Source organism: Fringilla coelebs (assembly GCF_963513975.1).
Source record: "Fringilla coelebs genome assembly, chromosome: 4".
NCBI classification, from domain to species: domain Eukaryota; kingdom Metazoa; phylum Chordata; class Aves; order Passeriformes; family Fringillidae; genus Fringilla; species Fringilla coelebs.
The window spans coordinates 9,518,312-9,541,770 of NC_140032.1; the positions used below are offsets into that span (position 1 = coordinate 9,518,312).

Consider the following 23,459-nt stretch of genomic DNA (forward strand, 5'->3'; position numbering starts at 1 on the left):
TTGTGGATTTTCCTAATAAGCTGGTTCATTTTTTCAAACAGATCCAATGATGTTTTCTCCTCAAAAGGAATGCATCCAAAAAATGCAATTAAAATCTGTTGAAAAGCCATGTAGGGGTGTTTTATATGGCAGTAAGCTTCCCGCTGTAGATAGTCCCTCCCAGTTAATTCTTCCATTTTTTCCTTTTCATTGCTTTCCATTCACCTTCCTGTGTAGCAAGGCTACCAAGAAGCTCTTTCACTTTTCTTTTTCTGGCTGCATCTCTGTAAAACAAACAATCAACATATAAAATATTTCAGAAAGATTATATTAGGGAAAATAAGTACACTTAGAGAATAATTATTAATTCATAAAAAGTCCCACAATTCTTTAATTTCACCAACACATCATTTAAATGAAAACATTTTGCATCCTCTTAAACTAGAGAAATGAAACCACAAAGTTGAAAACACTTTAAATGATCCTTATTGAAAATGTTTGCTTTTCCTCAAATTGTCCCATTTTATTTAAGTTTAGTTTGGTTGATCATTAATATCAGTCCTGGCACACAGTGAAGAAATGGCAGAACAACCCCCAAAGTGGTGCTGCAACAAAGGCTACTTTACCTCTCCATGATTTCTGAGAGCTGCATTCTAGCCAGGTATTGGTTATCTTTCCGAATCTCACGAATGGCTCCTTTAAGTTCACGTTTATGCCTCTGGATCAGCTGCTTCCTTTCTTGCTCCTTTTTGCTGCCTGCCTGTTTCCTTCCAAACTCTAAGCTGAAATAAGAACGTATGTGTGAGCACAGAACACCTTAAACCCACAACTTTTTCATATTTATAAGGAGAGGTTTTGTATGAAAACTAACTCAGTATTTTAATTCCTGCATATTATATGGATAAGTTGCAAAATAAGAAGTTGCCCAATGAGCACACTGGAAAAACACTCACCAGACCTTCTAACTGCACTTGATCATCATGCCAATGACCACACTTCAATTCCCCATATGCAGCCTGCACTTAGAACAGACTAAAAAAATCTACACTAGAAGAAGAATGGAAGACATCTGGAGAAAGATGGAACTGCCCCACACATCTTAAATTTTTGCAGACCTCCTCAGCAGATGCATTTTACAGAAGAAGTCTGATCACTTTCTTGGGGATAAGTGTGTACAGCAGTGCAAAGCTCTCCTCTTCAATTATTAGAATAAATAAAAGTAGACACTTTGTGCCCCTGCAGATAACCAATATGGCTAAATAAATCAGCAGCCAATATAAAGCAGATTTCCCAAATTAGAACACTGTTCTACTATCTACAAAACTAAATTAGTGTTTTTCACCACCCATCTTTTAGCATCATGTATTTCATATACATTATGAACTACTCACTCTTATTCTTCTGACTTGAGTGCCTGACAGAACATTCAGTAAAGCACCTGACCGGCTAATAACAATCTAATCATCTTGAAATTTGTTAATTTACAATTCATTATATGGGCAAGAGTTGACTTTCAGTGCTATTTTTCCTATATATTTGTTCTTAAAATTTCTTCCCTTTTTTTTTCCTTTCCCTCCCTACCACACAAGTGGATGTCCCCTTGTGAATTATACACAAAATCTAGCAGAAAAACAGTTGTTTTGTGTCCTGGTTTCCAAATCCATTCTAGCTTGCTACAAATGTTAAGGTTTAAATGCACCTTTCTTTTGCATCCACTGTTCTTTACTTACACTTTCACAATTTTAGGAGTATACTGTTTCAATGGCACTGGCTTCTTTTTCTCACATATCAGTGGGGTATAGTGTTTTACTTTGTTCTCCAGCTCTTTCAGAGCACTGTGATACCATTCCTGAAAATGCAGAACAAATTGTAAAAGCATATCAAAGCCACCATAAATCAAAAGCTATTGTAAACTGAATCAACAGTAATGCTCTCCCCATGTATTCTTTTTCCTGGGTTAAGTCACAGCTACTCATTAGGACATTGCTAACACTGACATGCTGTAATCCAAGTTGGATAATTCTTAAAAGCCTTTGGAAGTCTATTAAAATGGTATCATGAACAATAAGAAAGGCCTGCCTGCTGGTAGTTTTACCTAACAGAGGAAGAAGCCAGACTAAAGGCAGTTAAACTCAGACTCTTCCTTTCATGGTAATTTTAACAATGACCAGTTTTTTTTTTTTTTTTGATGGCAAAAAATAGGCCATTTGACTTCATCTGAGTAATAAAACTTTGTTCTCTAAGGACATTTTACGATGCTTCTTTGGGGAAAAGATGATTTTGCTACATTCAGAAGAGACAGATTAAAAAACTGAATCCCATTTCTAGAAAAACAGCAACTGTCCTAGGTAAGGTACTGACCAGGCATATTTATGTTCATTTTACCTACACAGTTATAAGTTTGACCTCCCCAGTTTGGTAATGTATTATGTATTTATTTTACCAAGGTCTTACAGATTCACTACAAAAATACGAGAGCAACGAGATGTCCCTATTACTCTTACAAATTATGTGACTCATGGAATGCTACATTATTACAAGCCAAGTGTTGTTCTCTTCATTTAGATAGGCAAGACAACATATAGAATGGAAAAATACCTTTTCTAAATATTCCCTGTTCTTTTGTTTTTTCCACAGGAATATCAAAATGCCTGAAGCTCGAAAAAATTAATGCTTCTACTTGGGTTTTTTTTGTGTTTATGCACAGATGAAGATCACTGAATTTATTAATAAATCAAACATATAGATTATTTAAATCCTGAGGAATACATACCTGCATTTTTTCAGGATATTCATTAACTGGGATATGTTGTGTAAGGAGTATTCTGACAGGATGCATTATTTCATGGAATGATGGCAAAGATTCATAGAGAGCTGCACATTTTTTAATAAGATCAAAACACAGGGCTAGACATGATAACCTGTTAATGCACAAAAAGTTAATTTCACATACAAAAACTACAGTGGATTTTCAAATAAAATCAACTTAATTAATTAAATTTGGACTGTTAGCAGAATCCATTAAGATTGCCTGGCAGAACCAGTTACAATTGGAAATAGTTGTCAATTCAGTCTAAAAATTCCTCTCTCCTAAGCAAATACCAAAAGAATACCATCAGCAACAAATCTTTATGTCAGTGCACTGAACACACCAGAACTATCCACTAATATTGTTTTAGTTCTTAAGAGCACTGTCACTGACATGACACAACAGATGATCTGGTATTTTTTCTGTTCTGCACTTCTTACATACCTGGTATGATTTATCTCTGTTTTGCTGGTTTCCTTTAATCTAGTCACAATACTCAATGGCACATTTTGCTTCTCCCAACTGTTCAGATCGTCCTTATCACACACCAATAGCAATTCTAGGTTTTTCCCCACTGGTGTAAATGGATGCACTACAGTATAGCCTAAAAAAGCAAGAACAACAGTCATTAAACAAGATCACTTCTACACTCTGAAGAAAAACAGCCAACTCATTTTACATTTTTACCTTTAAAAACACTTCTGTCTTCTGTATCAAATTTTTCTAAAACATTGGAAAACATTGGAAAACACTGGAGTACAGGGACATAGGTTAGTACTCTAGTCACACTGCCCAAGTCACAGAATCCAAAGGCAGGGACTGGGACAACCAAGTACTGTCCACTACAGAAGGTCAGGCTTGAGACTAAAGAACCTGAATGTGCTCAGCTCCCTGGGACCTTAGGCATCTGAGGGTCCTGAGGGAACTGGCAAGATAAAGCTCCTAAACAACTAACATACTTGAAAAGCTGTAGTTCCCAGTAACTGGAAAAAGGGAAAAATGATCCTCATTTTTAAAACAGGAAAGAGAAGAGATCCAGCAAACTACAAGTTGATCAGCCTCATCTCTGTGCCTAGTAAGATTGTGGAGCAGATCCTCCAGGAAACCACGACAAAACACATGCAAAACACAGAGGTGCTCAGTGACAGGCAACATGGCTTCATTAAGGGCAAGTTGTGCCTGACAGGTTTGGTTGCCTTCTATGACAGGATTACAGAACTGGTGGGTAAGGAAAGAACAACTGATATTATATACCTGGATTTGTACAAAGCATTTGAGACTGTCCTGATAAACATCCTCGTCTCTAAACTGGAGAGGCATGAATTTGACAGGTGCATGACTCAGTAGATAGGCTATCATCTGGATGGTCACAGCCACAATTGTGGCCAATGGCTCCATGTCTGGATGGAGATCAGTTATGAATAGGGTCCATCAGGGGTCTGTCCTAGGACCAGAGTTACTGAACATCCTGGCTGGAACACACAGACAATAGGACTGAGTGCAGCCTCAGCAAGCCTGCAGGTGACAGCAAGGCGAGTGGCGTGGAAGAGGATGCCATCCCGAGGGACCCTGGCTTCAGAGGTGGGGCCATGTGAACCTCCTAAAGTTCAGTAAGACAAACTGGGAGGTCCTGCATGTGAGTAGGAGCAATCCTACACATGCATACAGACTGGGCAATATGAGTGGATTAAGAGCAGCTTTGCAGAGGACTGAGGGTATTGGTGAATGAGAACCTGAATTGTGAGCTGACAATGTGCCCCTGCAGCCCAGAAAGCCAACAAAAGCTCAGCAGGTTGAGGGAAGGGAATCTCCTCCACTATCACAAGATCCCACTTGAAGGAATGTGTTGAGCTCTGAGGTCCCCAGAGAAGAACACAGACCTGGCTCAAGAGCATCCAGAGGAGGGTCATGAAGATGACCAGAACACTTCTCATTTGAGGGAGCTGAGGTTATTCAGCCTAGAGAAGATAAGGCCCTGAGGAGACCTTACAGCAACCTTCCAGTATTTAAATGAGGCCTACAGGAAAGATGGGGAGGAACTCTTTATCAGAAAGTGTAGTGATGAGAGTAACAGTTTTAAACTGACAGAGGGTAGATTTACACTAGATAAAAAGAAGAAACTGTTCACTATGAGAGTGGTGAGACGCTGAACTACAGGGTACCCAAAGAAGTTGTGGATGCCCCAGCCTTGAAAGTATTCAAGACCAGATTGGATAAGGCTTTGAGCAACCTGGTCTAGTGGAAGGTATCCCTGCCCATGGCAGGGGGGTTAGAATTAGATGGCCTTTGAGGTCCCTTTCAACTCAAACCCTTCTGTGATTCTTTGACTCATTCTGTGGATGGGGAAAGTTAAGACATGTAGGTACACATTTGCCCTGTGGGAAACAGGATGCACAGTTAAACTGCAGGTTTGGTCCAGGATGGAGCACTGGATATGCTTAAGAGGACAGGGCAGGTACAGGATTTCCCATGGGGTCACAAGCAGAAGGCTTTGGCCAGAAGGTGGTCATGAGGCACAGTGAGCTGGAGCAGGGAGAGCTGCTCCACAGCTGCAGCCACAGAGCCTCTCCTGTGAGCCCACAGCAGGGGCCCTCAGACACACTGTAAAACCCTCTCCCACTCCAGCTGAGGGGCTTTAAAACAGGAGGAGCATGGAACACAGAATATATACTGGAGCAGGGCATATGGAAAACACTAAAGAATCCCTATGCACACATCACTGATCTGTGAAACTACTTATACAGCAACATGAAAGAAGCATCTGAGGAATTTCTTGGCTAAGGGACAAAATAATTAGCATTCTCTGTGCTGGACCTTGGGGGTCTTTTTCCCCTGTTTGTTTTCCTTATGTTCTGCAAGCTTGCAGTGGAATTGACTTCAAAACTTTCAAACTTTAAGTCCAGATTATTTACATATTCTACAACCTGTACATGGCTCTTCAAAGACAGGCCAGAAGACAGTAGATTTAAATAAAGGTTTTTAAGGTTTGAGACCCAAAGTTGTAAGAGATCATGACACACGCAGGCTTATGCAAGATCAGGAACTAAGATATGTGAGTTTTATTATCTGCTTTACTTGTGAGAGGATAGCAGATCTCATTAACAATTCAATTAGCTAAAGCTATCAACCATGACAACTCCTTCCCACTCCCTCCACCTACAGCTTTTCTTTTTTAAGGTAATAGTTTTTACTCTAAATCAGACTGTATTTCAGTCTCTTATGAAGCTACATTCCATATATCTTTCTCATGTGAGAAATTTATGGATCAAGATAATAAAATGAAAACATTAGGAGTTTATTTGCTGACTGTACTTAATGTTAAAACTGAACCCTGAGAATTTTTTTGGTGTGACAGTGCATCAACATTCCAGAGCTCCAAGTCTACTTATCTTAAAATATTCTCTGTTGATAGCTTAACCATCACAACTACCAGAAAAACTTCCACCATGAATATTTAAAAACACAATTGGATACCTTGGGAACTTCAAAACATCAACACTGACTGGAAAGTTCTCAAAGAGAACACTGGGCCTCTTAAGTATCTTTTACTGAGGTTTTCCTCACTGCTAACAGAAACCAACACCATGCAAATTTAACTCGTACAAAATCATTAACAGAAATACAAAGAAATATTTTAAACAACTTAACAATTGATCAATGATTACCACTAAAAATTTTTCAAGTATCTTATCTAATTTTGCAGAGTCCTGTATTTTAACTTTACCAAAACTCTCTACAGATCAAATATTCCTAATATACACAAAGGAGAGAATACTTTTAGTACTACGTAACCCACCCACTCCGTAACCTCTTCCCACCTCCTTCTAAGGGTTCAGCTGTTGGTGTTCTGAGAATCCAGGGTTTAGCTCTGATGCAGCCCAGCTGTGTAACCTTGGCTCACACTTCAGAGGAAACTGCTAAGCCGTGAGAAGCAGCTAGGGAGATGTCTGTGGAGTACAGCCATGCCATATAATAAAGGTGAAACTGCAGTGATAGGTTTGTTGAAAAAAGGCAACAGTAGTAGCTCAAAACTTAAAAAAAAAAAAAAAAAAAGGGCAGCATGGAAAGGCAAAAGAGTCCTGAAAGGAAAGGAAAGGAGCTGCCTACTAAAGTACTGGAATACTGACAGAAGCTAAACCTTCCTCACCAGACTGATGACTATTTAGAGAACAGACTCTTAAGGATCTTATCAAGAGGTATAAGCATACTAATACATAGTGTGTAGTTCACTAAATCCCAGATATCTTGTGAGTTTATTAAATAATTCCAATTTTCACTTGGTAATATCCTGCCTGCAGAGTCTCCTCCTGCATGCTGTTCCCAGACAGAAATATTAACACATGAATTAATTACTATGCTCTGAAAAACTCCTCAAAAGCAAATTCTTGTCACTGAACTGGTCAACAAAAAGAGCTCCAAAACCAGAACAATTTTGAAGACAGAAAGTAATAAAAGAAAAAAAACCCAAAAACTGAAGAGAGACTGGCAAAATAAAAAAAAAATTGCTAACATAGGGATCACACTGAAAAGATAATTTTGTTATCCCTGTTGTCTGTGTAAACTTAGCAATTTGCACACTTATTTTACTAATCCTGCTTGTGGGGATTGCTGCCCTCTATTACAGTACTACAAATCCAAGTCAAATAAGGAAAAACACCAGCTTTGTGATATACTTCTCTCATTTAGGTGATATGGCTATTAGCTGAAGATTAAGGGTATCTGCAGCATGAGCTGCTGCCTCACTATGAGTTTACAGGGTACTCATCAGGAATCCATTAGGAACTCTGAATTTCAGAACACAGTGCAATCTCACAGTCTGTTTAGAATGACAACACTGCAAAAATACTGCACTGTGGCCAACATGAGTTCATTTCCTTTAATAACTTCAGTCCTTTCCTTCCTGCCAACAACACGAGAGGATCTAGTTCATAACTAGATGCCCAAGAATCAAGGTTGTGTTTGGCTGAACTTGCAGATGATTTTCGCCTTTTGTTCAAAACCAATGAAATCACTGTGAAATATTCTCATTAAAAAAAGATGATTATTTAAAAGATGAACCCCCATACTAAAATGGACTCTAAATGAAATATTCATTTATTCAACACAAACTCACCCTGGGCCTGGCTTTTGGGTAGAGAGATGTGAAGTACTCCAAGAAGGAAATTGATGAGTTCTGGTACAAATCTTCTGGAGAGAGATACATATTCCAGGAACAAGCAGCATATAAACAACCCTTTAATAACATCTTGCAATGTTGTAATGCGACACTAAAAGAAATAAAAAGAACAAAATATTCCTAGTTAAAAGTCTATACATCACAAATACAGAATCTTCCAAAAAGAGGAATTATTAACTACATTGTAAGCATTTGAAGTCTATAAAATTACAGCCTTAGATCTTTGATGAGAACCACACTGACTTTCCCTGGTCCTCAACTGAAGAGTATCTGCAGAACTGAGTAACAGGTCTATCAGAACTCATTTAGCCACTAGAAGGTGCTAAACCACAAACAATAAATCCTTCAGAAATGGATCAGTGAAATAGAAGGCTCTGAGCAACTTGGCAGCAATTGAGCAATTAGCTCAAGACTTTCGAAACATATAAACAGGATATTAGGATAGAAAAATAAGGACATATTTTAACTCAATGTACTGCATTAGGTACATTTTCAAGGAAAACAAATACTGCCAATTTTTAAGTAAATAACCTCTCAAGTATGAAGAAATGCAATATATGGAAAAGAAACCACTAATGAATGACTTCAGATTGTATTCAGTCTGTTCCATTAGTCCCATGTAATTTACCATAGAAGGAATTACTTTGTGACAGCTTGAAAAATTGAAGAGATATGGTTTTGTGAGTTGGACTATAGCCTGCAAGGGTGTTCTCCTCTTCACCCTTTTTTCCAATTACTATCTGTGGCTATACCAAATACAGAGCTGCCTTTGCAAGTACATTTCCACTATATACATTAATACTAACATACATATTGGAAGTCTGAGGAAGAAATAGTGTATGTAAAATATAATCCTGAGGTACAACATCACAGACATACCTTAGTAAGTAGCTGACTCATGTACATAAAAGCAGGTGTTACAACTGGGTGCCAGAAGTCAGAAGTTGGAAACAGTAGAGATACAATTTTCAAATAAATAAGCTGATTGCAAATAAAACAGAATAAGGCAAAATATAGTTAAGACATTATTCCCACGATCTTGACTTCATACATATGTAACTTTTGAATGAATAACTGCTACACAGTAGTCAAAAATACTACAATATACAAAATTTTGAGAAATCTGGTATGATATACACAACTCATTTATTGAGACAACTGTTGAAGCTAGATGAGAAAAAGGAATATCAATTATGAGACATCCATTACAGGTCTAATATTGGATTGAGGGACCTGAAAGAACAACTAAGAAGGAAGTCTGCCTCCCAACCCCCTTTACACTCCATGAGAACCCCATCTGATCCCCTTCAGCCCATCACAGTCACATACTCTCACAACACAAACTCAGGAGCAAGTGGCCACACAGGACCTGTGACACCTTTCAACCAGTCCTCAACACAGACAACGAAGTGACCAGAGTCCTCAGGCACTGGCACACACCAACAAATAGTTGCAGCCAAAAGAACTAAGCAGTGATAAGGTACACTTTTATTGAAGGGGACTTGAGTGACCTATCAAGATCATATGGAAATTAAGCATTAGCTGCAAGGTAGTTATGAGAATGATTTAAGTGGATATTTGCACAGTAAAGCAGATGGAAGTAGAGTTTCATTGCTTCCTCTCTGTTCCTCCTTGACTGAACAAATACTCTCCTGAAGTGTTTTGATTACTAAATACTCTGAATTGCAGGCAAAGATAACAGAAGGCATATGAAAAGCCTACTAAGACAGCTGATCTATGGAATAGTCATTCAAACAAGTGCTTTGAGACTACAAAGTGATATAATTCTACTTTAAAAGATAATGATGGCCTGCAACCTGGCAAAGTCCAGCAACGGGAATGAAAGCCAGAACTGTGACTCGTGTTCTAAGAGTGACAGTGACAAATTAAAAATAAAGTTAAAAGCTCTTGACAATACATTTCCTGCAAAACCCAAGTATCCTGAATACTCTTCAAAACAACTCAGTATATCTTCCAAGCTGTAAGAACCAAGGCTTCAGTCCATTTTCCTTCAATAGTCTAATTATTCCATTAGGCAGCAGCAATTCATCAAGCTGATAGAAAACAAGTAGCTCCCTCTGAATTAGATTTATGGTTTGTCTTTGAAACTTCACTACAATTTAAAAATACTCATATTCCTATGCTCCCTTCTTGAATTCTCCAACAGCCATTTACTTAGACACTGTAAAAGGAATCTGTTCACGTTTAACATGGCAAGTGAAAATGGGCTATTACCAATACAACAAGGAAAGAAATTCTTTCCAAGTCACTAATTTGACAATTATAATTTGACAATTATAATATATAAAGTACTAAGAAATGTTGTAATTTTAGATCCATAATAATATTCTCTTAGTTGGCTTTTTGTTTGGGTTTTGTTTTGGTTGGGTGTTTTTTGGTTTTGTTTTTTTAACCCAAAAGATATTGCAGAGATATCGCACTACTATGGAGCACATTTTTTAAACATTTGTACTTTACACAATTAAAGAAGTCACAATGTAACTGATAACATCACTTCTTCCTAAAACTACCAATTTAAGTTTCATCAGGAAAACAAATAGTGTTCTGCTATGAAGACTGGAGAGATAATTTTAAGATCTTTCCCCTTATTAATTCCATAGTCATACTTCTATTCTGAACAATGTGTGTATGTATTGTTTGTTTCTTAGGGGTGGGGTGTTTTTGTTGTTGCGGGGGTTTTTGTTACAACTTATCTCCAGAAAGGCAATTTAAAATATCGAAAAGCCTAGAAAGTCATAGATGCTGATAATTCACTACATAATGTCATTTTGCACTTATTACCATTCTTACTAAAGCAAAGAGATTATCCCAGCAATGTGGATTTGTTACCGTGTCTAAGCCTGGAAACGTTGCACGGCCTTTGACTTCAATTACTTCTTCCAGATCGTGTGCAGCGTCTCGAAGGATAAACCTGATACTGTCACTGGCTGCCTCAGGAAACATCTGGCAAAGATTGTACAATGGCCTATTAACAAGAAATTTAAGTCATAATCAAGTTATGCCACTGATGTAAATAAAAAATTGATTTTTAAGCACCCATAGGAAGATTTCTTGGGTTCCATCTGTATTGTAACAATAACAAATTGCCTGAAACAAATGTTCCTTTTTTAGAATATAAATTATTATTGCAATACTTTAGTTTACAGAGACATGTATTTTTCATTTGGCCTTCTGAGAATCCCTGAGTTGTAGGTTCCTAAATCTTAGATGAAAATTAATTTTAAACTTTAAAATACACTCTTAAATAATTTGCTATGGTTATGATGAATCCTTCTGAATCTCCTAACTTTAGATATTACTTCAGTGAAGTATGCTGGCTTACACTAGACAGCCCACTATTCTAAACACTCTTAGGCAATATTAAACAACATGTAAGGCAGCAATGTCGTTAGCAAATTTATTACTGCAAACAAGGGAAAAATCCCCAAACACCAAATTAGATCAGCTCCTGGCCTACGTTTAGTGCCTACAGGCATATGCAGTCTGGAGCCCGAATCTGTTTGGTCTCCCAGCATTTTTTCAGTGAAATTTGTCTGCAGAGATATTAATATATCCCAGTTCTAATAGACAATCAAAACGCATTTACCCTTTGGTAGAAACCATCTGTGACAGTATCAGTGGGTCAGAGCTCTTCCTGATGAATGCAACAGAGCAATGAATGCTAATACTACACAAAACAGATTTTGAAAAACTTACTGACTTTAGCAGGAAATTAAAAAAAATGCTGAAAACTACACAAAAATAACTTGAAAGAAACCTGCCTATTCTGGAAAGTCAAAATAGGAACCACAGACCAATTTTGTTTGCAAGGGACCTTTGGAGATCATCTGAGGCAACCCCCTGGTAAGAGCATGGCTAACTTCAAAGCTGGATCAGGTCGCTCATAGCTTTGTTAAGTTTTCTCCATCATCACAGCTTCCCTGGGAAACTAATTTGAATTAGTACCTTTTCTCAGAAGATTTTTTTCTTTAAATCTAATTGCAATTTCCCTTGTTGCAGCCCTTGCCCATTGACTCTCATCCTTTGCTGTATACCTCTGAGACAAACTTGGCTCTCTCCTCACAGCCTAACTGCCTGTCAGGTACTTGAAGACAATGCCAAACTGACAACTTCCTGCAAAGTGTTTAGCTGGAACTTCCATATGAGCTTACTGTAGCACTTTAATTCCATTTTCATCTAGCTCTCTGAATGAATTCACAGAACTAAAGCCCACGGAAAAAAACAGAGATTGCAACAGAAACTGTACAGCGTCAGTGCAAAGCTTGAAATCCTTTAACAGCTGTCTAAATAACCTCCTAGAAAGGAGTTTCATGCATATATGGTATTACTTATCCACTATCCACAAAGAGCATCTTGCAGATCAAAAAATACATTCTGAGGTTTTGAAAATCTCTTGGTACAATTAATAGATCAAGTAACACGTGAAACAAAACAAAGTCTAAGAATTACCAGCTGCCAACAAGTTCAACAGGATTTTTGAAACAAGCAACAAGCTAAATGCTTTACAATAGGTAGCTTTTCTCTTTAAACCCTGAAGGGGCAAAACTCCATAGGATTTAATACTTACAGGACCAGTTTGTCAATTGTTCTGAGCTCTGGTAAATCCAGGGTTGCTAACTCTCCAATATATTCCAAGAGGAAGCCAAACAATTTCTGCAAGAAATATGTTAAAATTAGTTTTTCTTCATTGTACATATTCTTGAACAATGATACAGACTTAGAAAATTAAGATGATCATATTAATTCTACTGTTACTCACAACACAGAAGCACGTATATTTTATACTGCTCCCTAAATACTTATTAAAACTTACTCTGGAATTAAAAGTTATTTTAAACATAAAACAAAACATACTTCCAACTTTGCTTTGTTTCCCACTGCAAGGCTTGGATGATTGCATTTCTGAATCCTCTCCAGTATAATAAGCTGTTGTTCTATTGTTCTTCCAGCCAATAAAGACTTAAATGTCTCAAAGGACTCAGGAACTAGAAAACAAAACCAAAAATTGACCACACAAAAATCTCAAACTTTACATCTTTAATTCAAGTGAATGTGCAACAAATTTCCAATCTGAAAATTATATTGTTCAGAAAAAAACCCACCAGAAATGCTTTAAATAATTAACTTTTAAATACTAATAATCTGTTAGCATATAGATAGCATTATTCCTATGAACACAAGTCAGAAAATAACATGTTTTTCAATGCTTAAAACTCAAGTCATCCTCTATTTACCATGTATGCTGAGCAGCACAACTATGCTGACACAAAGCAGAATTAAACCTAAACACACATTCAATCAAAAATTTACCATAATACATTTACCTTTATGTTTAATTTACATGCAATTACCTTTTGTGTGAAGACCATTAAGAAAAGTAACAATTTGGCCACAAATAGAAAACTATTTAAAAAAACCAAAAACCCAACTACCCTGGCATATATTTAGTTTTTTACAGAATTCAACAAGCTAGAAGACATCCTAACTAATTGTGTTTTTTTGAGTTATTTTACTATGACTGCTTTCTGGCTACAGCAAATCCTCAATGCAATTCAAAAGGCTTTGTGTAGTAAGTCATCTTCTTTGGATAGAAAAACACAAGCACTTAAGGAAGTTATTTGAAAGGTTGTTTAATCTTGCAACAGATACTTTTGTTCGAGAAATCTACACTAGGACAATAGTTAGATGAATTATGTACTTAATATGAATGGATGTTTTGTGTAATACTTGAAACATGTCTCCTCCTCCCATCTAGGCATGGACCCAAGACCAGTAAAAATCTGAGTGTCTCTACAATAACTCAATGTCACATCACAGGGATTAAAATTCAGAATCTTGTCTCTCCAAGCATCTTCTGACAAAAATGTCAGTCCAAACACCAGAGAAACTGTAAGTATAGATCACAGAACACTGTTTTGGCTTCTCTTTGGTAAAACTGTAGCACTTTGGATTGGATAAGATGGTTGCCCTAAGAAAGGAGCACAGGTATTTTTATTTTACTCCCCTGTTTTTATCTTCCAATTCTGATGCTGCTCAGAGGCACAGAAACTGCTCTGGGATGAAACAGATCTGGTTCCTACTTCTTCAAGCACGATTAGCTCGGCTCACTAAGAAGAGCAGTTACTGGCTGCTCTTTGAATAGTAGAAGGCAACCATGAAGCAAAATTTCATTAATGAATGTAAAACCTACAGGGCAGAGAAACTGACTGGTTGTTACAAACCCCTGACAGCTAAAGATCTCTGCATCAGTCCTTTGCTTACCAGCAAATGTATAGGGAAGCTCTGATTTGGCAGCTTCTCTCTTTGGATCTAATTCCTCCACATTCTGTGATTCATTTTCATTTGTCTTGTGTTTCTTCTCTTCTTTATTCTCTGCAGCTTCTCCTTCACTCTCAAGATCAGATTCAAGATCAGAGTGGCCATCTGCAGCATCATCCTCCTCATCTTCACTTGCAGATTCTTCCTGACTTTCTTCTTCATTCTCACTATCTTCTTCCTCTCCTTCCTCCTCTTCTTCCTCTCCTACCTCCTCTTTCTCCTCCTCATTTTCAATATTAATTTTTCCATCCTGTCCATAGAGAAAACAAGTCAGTTAAAACACTGATAAAGTGGCAGCACCTCAACACAATCACCATGTAAAGCTATCTTAAAAATGCCACAAGAGAATTTGAGCCTTTCTACCCTGACCAGGCAGTGAATACCAGCAGTGCCAGACAATACAGAATATTAGGGAGAGAACATACATATAGATATAAAAAAGTAGGGTATTTTCAAAGGAGTGTAAGAAATTGGAAGAAGAGATAGTATATGAGGAACAAAAGAAACCACACAGAAGGATGATACAAAAAAGACTTCAACATCACTTACAGGAGCATTCTTCATATAAAAATACGTTCCTTCTATTTGTTAGAATAGCATATCAGATACATATTTGGTCCGAATGTGATTTTATTATCATCAGTTTAAATTCACATTCCCAATTGGTATTGTCCCCTTCAGGGAGAACTGCAGTTCCCTTGTTACTTGTGTATGAGAAGACAGAATCAGCACACATGTGCACCACAGTCAGGGTGACTGGTATCAGCTTTAAGGTTATGTTGCTGTGCCATCTTAATCAAAGACATGTCAGAAATCTACTCATCTTCAGACTGAAATTCAGTGGAAGCTCAATCAATACAGTGAAAATTAAAAAAAAAAAAAAAACAACAAACTAAAATACCCCAACAAAACCAGAAATGCCAAAGAGCCTCCTCTTCAACCCAGCAGGCCAGTGGCAGAGAAGGCTACTATAATAGCAAGAATACAGTTAGGAGACTTGACGCTTGTAAGACCACACAGAACACAGCATTCAGTTTTGAGCCTTCAAATACAATACAGGTATTGATAAACTGCAGCAAATTCAGTAGAAAGCCACCAAGACTACTGGGGGCTGGGGTACCTGCTCTGTGAGGAGAGGCAGACCTGGGCTCATTTAGCCTGGATATTAAAAAATCTTCCTCACAGTAAGGGCAGCCAGTGCACATCTCTCTGAGCAGCCTCCATTCTTGGAGATTTTCCAAGAACAGACTGGATCTGAGTAAACTGGTGATTTCATAGTTGACCCTGCTCTGAGCAGGACGTTGAACTAAATGTCTCCACAGAATTCACTTGCCAACTTTTTTTCCTAATCTTCTTTACAGAGCTCTGAGAATTCATAAATTTTAAACTTTACCTTGTAAGACAATAAACGTCTGTCATCTTTATCCAGGATAAAGCCATCAGCTAGATCATCAGCTGACATGTGGCTGGGTCTCTTTTTATTTGCCTCTTCATCTATTCCACGCATGCGACGTAATCGATCTGCCTGTGTTTCACAAGAAATACCCCACACAGATGTGAGACATTTACATCAATCAGGTAACCACACCAAAAGAGATCTCTCAAATACTACAGCTAGGAAAACATAAGGAAAAACCAGTTAATATGGATTACTCAAAAAGTTGGTTAAAGAAAAAACCCAGCCACTTGAGAAATTATGAGCAAAAGCTGAGAATACCTTTTTTTTTGCAGGGAGTACAGTCTAGTAAGAGCACACGGTCAATTGGATTAGCTTATTTAAAAGGCTTTAAAACTGGGTTAACCAGAAGCATTGTGTCCTCTTATTTTAAAATTTATCTCTTTTGCTAATGGGACATCATTACCAGAAAATAAAAGCTTCTAAAGTGTTTCAGGATTCCACAGTGTTTATCTGTTTCATGTGTGTGTAACAAGCTTGTAGTGAACACAACCACATCCTAAGAACTTTGGGACATGGACTGAGCATCAAACTCTAAGACAGTTAAGAGTAGAAAAGAAAAAAAAGTATCTCTCTGTTCTGCTATTAGATACTGAGCTGCTCTGATGTAATCTGAAGGTAATGAATTCCCTACAGCCTTAAATGTGTTCTTAGTATACCAAAAAGAAAGAAAGAAAAAAGAGTGAAGCATTTACCAAATTCTTCCATCTTCCCTTAAGACTCAGCGCTCCAGGTAACAGAAATAGCATGCAACATTTCCAAGACATTCATATCCCTCTGCAAAGGAAAGCTATGCAGATGCTACCACTGAAAGGCTCTTGCAACAACAGAAGAGAGCAATAAGGACTTGCCCAGTGTATTAATTTAACTGCTGTGCAACATGATACTCCACTAACTTAGGAGCACCTCTCAACTCTGAATAATTTAAAACATTTAAAGGCAAATCAAAGTAACATTACATTTTTATTGAAGGAAGATTGACTCATTTCATAAACCTCCACAGTCACATACTAGGCATATGGGGTTTTTTTGGTTGTTTTAAGATCAGATTACAAACACAAACAGATGATTTCCTGAATTCACCCTCTGACTAATTGCAGTTTAGTACAGCCACTTACAATCTAAGGTCAAGGAATGAATTTAAGCAGTCACTCCCAAAAGACAGGCCCCAAACAATCCCAACCATAAATGGTATACCTCAAGCTTCTGGAGTCGGGCCTGCTCCTCTTTGGCCAATTCTTCTTCTGTCTTCAGCCTTTCTGAAGGTTTTGCTTTCATCTCAAATCCAAGTTCTCGAACAATCATATCGTATTCATCAGGCTAAAGAAATATTTATGCAATTGTTTATTATCTTAAGTTTCATTATTCTGCTTTGCAGCCATCCCTCTGCCAGACTAACAGCTAAGAAATCAGACTGGTAAGATAAAAGGAAAAGACTACTTCCAAAGCAAGCTGCAAAAACACTCTCAGCTCAGAATTAAGATAAGGAATGGTAAGAATAATTGAAGAGAAATTCTCCTGGAATTTCCTCCTTCCTTACTTAAGTTATTCACAACTGAAAAACTTTTAATAAGTATCTTAAAAAATAACTGGATCACATACTACTTTAGAAACCCTCAAAACACAGCCAGAATTAATAAATTAATAATTTACATTTCACTTTACACTGTCACATGATGATAAGCCTTTGCTAGTTCCACTATATAGAAGTCTAGCTTAAAGAAAATAAAAAGGGATGCTGCTATTCAATGACCTTCAACATGCCATGGAGCAACTTAATCCCAAAAATCAATACACCAAAATATGAATTTTTGGTCCAGTATCTTCTGTTGTACTTTGAGATCAGTTTTAATGCAAGACTGAACAAGTTAACTGATGTTATAAAATCTGGATTCTACTGCCAAACAATAAATGGAAATTCATGATGTTATGCAAGAAAATATACATTTCTAGAAGAAAAATAAAAAAGCCCAACCAAATGCCTATCCTTACATTGAAAAGTTTATTTCCCTTAGTACAGAATACAGATGATAGGAAAAAGCATGAGACCATATGATATCTATTCAAAAGTAAACTACTTTCATTCTCTTTTTGAAAGGGACAGAGCCCAATTTCAACAACGAAATGTCTATTGTCAAGTTCTAGTTGCTTCATCAAAGGAACTCAAAATAAGTGTTCCCAACAATTTTAATTCTTCAAGAAAATTTATTTGTCCTACAAATAAGCTGTAGTCAAGAGTATTGTTCAGTCTACAATCTCTCACTTGATAATTAAAGAAAAGCTAACTAATTAAAATCAGAGAAATCACACAAATCCCTATATTCCTCCAACTGTTCAGATTGTTCTAGAACTGTAGCACTCCTTCAATGTGAATAGCAGCAAACATTTTGTTTAATGAAGTGATAACTTGGCCTTATAGTTCAGCCACTACAAGTCAAAACTACAAGTTACTAGAACCAAAGAAATCAGTCTAGTTAAAACCTCACCTTGGGTTTTTCTACTTCTTTGTCCTTCTTCTCTGACTTTGGGGTTTTGCGGGCAATAAGAGTTTGGATTTCCTTCCAGTCTTTGTCAAGTTTTTCTGTCAGTTCTAAGGCACTTTCTCTCCGGGTTTGCCTCTCTTGCTAGAAAAATAAAACAAAACCAAATGCAGCAGTTATGTTCAGATAGATATGACGTAGCATTTACAACTTAAAATGAAAACATGTTTAACATTCATTTAACAAATGAATTATTTCAAATATTTAACATTTTGAAGCTCCAAACATTCTTTGTGGAAGAAGAATAGAGCTACGCTGAATTGTGCAAGGGCTGCATTCAGAAAGCAGGTTGAACAGAAGGGGAGATTTAGGGATATAAAACAATGACAGATATACAAGTTATATCTAAAGTGCCTACAAAGTCAGACTTTATTTGCTATGCTCATTTATATATACTTTAGGGCTAAAAACTCACCTTTTCCTGTTTAGATTTGGCTATCATCTCTTCAATGAGTTCTTTCCTAGACTTAGGTTTTTCCTCTTCTTCATCTTGCTGCTCACTTGATACTTTTTTACGAAGGAGGCCTCCACCCCCTCCAAAGTGAGCAGCAGTTAGTTCAGCTAGGAAAAAAAAAAGTAGGATGTGAATCTTTCAAATCCACACATGACTGCAAGAGTGCTGCTGCTGGGACAGTATATCCCTGTTCTTTGAGAATGGGAGCAATTTTGACTATTGAACTAATCATGCATTAGTCTCATCCCTTTAGAATGGCCATACTAAAAGAGATTATGTCAGACACATAATTTACACTGACAGATATTTGGGATGAGGTAGGATCATGTTTTTTCCCTGTATTTATCCAACAGGTAGGTCCAAAGATGCAAAAAAGCAACCAGAAAACTCACACTTTAGATTCTGGCCAAAGGACTCAAAATCCAAGCAGCTGTTTATGCTGAAAAGCTCACAGAGTAAAGAAGCTTGCCAGTAGTATGTCCCACTTAACCCCTGCTAAAATCCAGAGAGCTAGTCTGTGTGTGACTAAGAAGTAATCAAATCTGGTTTAAACATTCCAACCAAGAACATGATATTCTCTCTCACTGAGAGACAGTATTGAACAAATGATGTACACATTTACCGGTAATAAAATTACCAGTGAAACACCAGATGGCACTTCTTACCTGAAAGCGTTCCTCTTTCTTCTGTGTCACTGTCACTATCAACAATATCATTAAGTTTTTCAATTTCTGCCAAAGATTGGCCATAGTGAGTCAATTCCTCATCTTCATTAAGATTATAGATATTCTTCTTTCCATAATTTTGCTAAGAACAGTAAAACAAACCAATGAAATATCAAAAGATCTTTAGTTCCCAGGCAACAAAATACACAGCCTTTAGTTTCAGCACTAGTTGAGGAGATTCTTATTCCAGTGTTTTGCTGGAACTTAACTGGAATAAGAGCACTGTCAGACCAATATTTTCATTCAAATACATTTTAAGTGAGAGAGTGTCATGTCTCTTACACTAATGTACAAATGGACTAACCCAGGAAACCTAGGGAAGCTGAAGATTATCAGTAACATAAATTTTTAACTACTGCATTTCAGACCTAATGAAACATATTTCAACCTATAAAAATTACTCTGCTTAATTCTGGAGACTGAGTATGATGAGGCAGAAAGGATAGTACTGCACATTCAAATCACACTACAGAATGACAGCAAGTTACAGAGTTCTACTCAGCTACTGAATATACTTGATGGTGACCACCTTTTCCTAATTTAACTCCTAAAACAAAGCAGTCAAAAAAAACAGCTAATCAATGAATCTGCTTATAACTAGCTTTCTTGGATGTCAGTGCTCAAAGAAACCTCTCCTTCAAATAGCTGTCTGGCAAAACCAAAAAGATTTAATGAAAAAATTCTATTCCCACACAAATTTCCTTTTTTGTAAGTTCCAAACCTATAAAATCAAAAATAAAGCACTGTCCTGCAAAAACCTCGATTAAGGGGGCACTCCCAACCTAAAACTTCAAGTGTGCCTTGTGGCTTTGTGTTTGGCTTTCTTTTGTTTGTTTTTTCCTTTTCTTTTATCATTTACCTGTCTTTCCAGAGTGAATCGTCTGATCATCTTTTCCTCGGGAGTGATTTTGGTGTTATACTCACCAAAACGTTTATCTTTAAACACATTTGTCTTTTCTCTTTCTTTATATTCTTTCAGCAATGTTTGATTGCGCTAGAAGGAAAAAGACAGACGGAGATAAAATTGAAAGAACAGAGAGTAACTACTTCCAAAGCCAATGTAAAAAACATTCACAGTATCCTATGAACATAATAATCTTTATATTGCCATCATATAATTAATAATAATTTATCAGAATGCAATGAAAGAAAAGGAAAAATTAACAAGAAAAGATGGGAACCTCATACAACACATTCAGATTAAGTTGTCTTATAAGCACCCAAGTGAAGATAAAGTATTACACCATATCTCACCTTTATTTTATCACATACAAAACCTGTGCATTTACACTGAAGAATTCTGACATGTCTCAATCTTAATAAACTAAGAATAACATATTAAAAAAAGCAAAAAAAGGCCAGCAAAAGTCAGCTGAACTTTTTTTGGTCATTTAATCTAAGACATAAGAGCCTCGAGTAGATCCACACATCCCTGTGTCACTGTTGAGCATGGGGAAGTCAAGCATCAAGTCAGTAAAAAGAAGCTTATCACACCTATACAAGGAACTTACTATGTGCTCTACCTTTGGGACAGGTAAGGAGACAGGTTTACTTTCCAATACATAATTAATGACAAATATCTGATTTATCTTATTATGAAATAAAACCCCAAATCCTAAAACGTGACGTACAACATTCCCGAAGTTTTCTAAAATTGACTAATAGTAACAAAATCTGAAAGCTAATTTATAATTTCATGCTGAAGATATTATATAGTTTCTAAAGAAAAAAAAAGTTGGCTGTAATTAGGTTAAAGAAATATCCATTTTTATTTAAAGCACATTAACAGATTCTTACAGAAAGATACTGTGCCATTCATATTATCAAAAGCTCACAAAGTGCTGCACTAAAGGAAAAGGCTGGGTTTCCTACTCCTACTCCTTCCTACTCTGCAGCCTCGCTGAGCATTCACAATTTTCATATGCTGCTGTAAATGACACTAAAATTCAGGTTTCATCTAATATTGTGACAGTTCTACCTTTTATTTACTTCTTACAGGGATCACTATATATATTTGTAATGTATAATATGTACCTATTTATAATGTACAATATGAACATGATACATTAGTGTATAATGTGTCTCTATAGGTAAGACATTGTATATGAACATTAATAGCTCTTAATATATTGGGTATCAAAAAGCATTTCTGTGCTTTTTTTTTGTACTCAGTTATTTGATTACTTCTCCTGTTGGTAAAAAAGAAAACACTTAATGTATCACTTTTCACAGTACATGTAACATCTAAATGAAAGCGAAATATCTCTTTGCTTTCACTGCAATTGCCCTTCCAGTAAGTGCTTGAAATTTTGTTTAACAACAGCATGTATGTAACGTGGCAGAGAATCTCAGGGACATACTTTCAAATTGCCCTTTTTTCAGCTTTAACTTAACCTACACAGGATTTAAACGTCTTTGCTGGTTTGTGTGAAGAGACAGACCACCAAAAACTCCTGTGTTTCACCCAAGAGTAAGGTAGGCTGCTGGAATCCCATTTGCAATTTATGACACACTCTCTCTTATGCATCACAGATTTTGATCAGGTAGTTACTGACAGCAAGAGAGAAAGAAAAAGAGGCATTTTGAAATTGGTACAAGGGTCGAAGATAAAAAATTACTCTTCTTAAGCTGTATGGTCATTCTTATGACAGCAGGGAATGGATCATTACATCCCAACATACTTCTACAACACGACTATTCCACCTGTGCACAAAAAATCACCCGCATTTGTTTTCCATATCAACAGTAGTTTCTTTGTAGCTACACATGTCTCACTGTATCCCGACCTTGGGGCCCTTTCAATCTTTCACTTCTATATCAACGTTACAACATTATCAAGAAGCTGAACATCCTGGGATGACCAGAACCTACCACGTAATGAACACTGTCTGGTCCAGTTCTTACTCGCCGACAACACGTGCCACTGTATTGTGGACCTGGGTAACTTGAGAAGAGAACCATTCCCACCAAGCAATAAGGAAGAGCTGTACTACTGAGCCCTGGGGGTTGCATTGGCCGGAGCCATTCCTCGAGCTCTGCATCACCCCCTGAGCACTCAGACGGGACCAGCCACTCCTGCTGTGGCAACAGAGCTGGGCGCTTATTCCACCTGAGAGGGCTCCAGCCTTATCATCTCCCCACATCAAGATACCATTCTTCCTCCCTGCTTCGGATGTCCTCTTACCTTCTTGATGGCCTTGGACCGTGAGACACCCGGCAGCCCCACATCATTTTTGGTCTTCCTGCCCAGAATGTCAAACTTCTGCCTGTTGACTTTCACCTCAAAGGGGTTGCTCTTGACCACGGCCATCGCCGACTTCACGGGGCCCCTTGCAGTGGAGGGCACTGACACCTTTTTTTTCCGCTTCGCCGCCTTCCCCATCTCCGCTCCGGCTGCCCGTGGGGACGCGGGGGGCAGGCAGCGGCTCGGCCCTCAGTGTGCGCGGCCAAGACTGGAGGAGCGAACGGGGCGAGCAAAATGGCGCCAAGGGGGCGCAAAACCCCCCGAATTCGCCCTTGGCTTGACCCCTGCCCTCTGCCACAGCTCCGTGAGAGCCGGAGGGGCGTGGAGCGGAGAAGAGGAGGGAGAAGGGGGAGAAGGGAGAGCAGCGCGCCCCCAGCACACCCCTCACCCCGCTGTGCCCAGCACTACCACATGCACACCGGCAGCCGGTCACCTCTCGCGAGAGCCTTACCCTAGTACCGCGATATTTACTGCTCTACTCCCCGCCCGCTTTGGGACGCGGCCGGGGAAGGCCTGACGCACTACATATCCCAGCAGGCCCCCGAGACACCGCGCGCGCGTGTCCCCAGCGCACACCGCGCTCTGCCTGCTGGGACTTGCAGTCCCGGCAACGGTGAGGGGGTGGCAGCGCAGGGGCGGTGCTGCCTGCGGCGGGCGGAGGAGCCATGGCCGGGGCGGGAGGGCGCTGCCTGCTCTCCGTCTCCGCCCTCGGGGAGGGGGAGCGCGGTGCCGGGGCG

The 23,459-nt window shown here is 38.2% G+C and overlaps 1 protein-coding gene across 2 annotated transcripts; it reads right to left on the reverse strand.

Moving 5' to 3' along the window:
- On the reverse strand, window positions 1–23,149 carry NOP14 (NOP14 nucleolar protein). 2 transcript variants are annotated; one of them, XM_084204332.1, is made up of 18 exons: window positions 22,663–23,149; window positions 20,338–20,472; window positions 19,419–19,560; window positions 18,715–18,860; window positions 18,246–18,383; window positions 16,957–17,079; window positions 15,697–15,828; window positions 14,247–14,553; window positions 12,840–12,970; window positions 12,553–12,638; window positions 10,815–10,950; window positions 8,844–8,945; window positions 7,902–8,055; window positions 3,233–3,392; window positions 2,753–2,900; window positions 1,710–1,828; window positions 606–761; window positions 1–263 (listed from the first exon to the last, which is right to left on the reverse strand). In XM_084204332.1, the coding sequence occupies exons 1-18, from the start codon at window positions 22,858–22,860 to the stop codon at window positions 164–166; spliced, it is 2,613 nt and encodes an 870-aa protein (XP_084060458.1). In that variant the 5' UTR covers window positions 22,861–23,149; the 3' UTR covers window positions 1–163. The 2 variants fall into 2 exon arrangements, with proteins under 2 accessions (XP_084060458.1, XP_084060459.1); XM_084204333.1 differs by lacking the exon at window positions 22,663–23,149 and having other exon boundaries at window positions 18,715–18,792; window positions 20,338–20,471.
- Window positions 23,150–23,459: the final 310 nt, after the last annotated feature.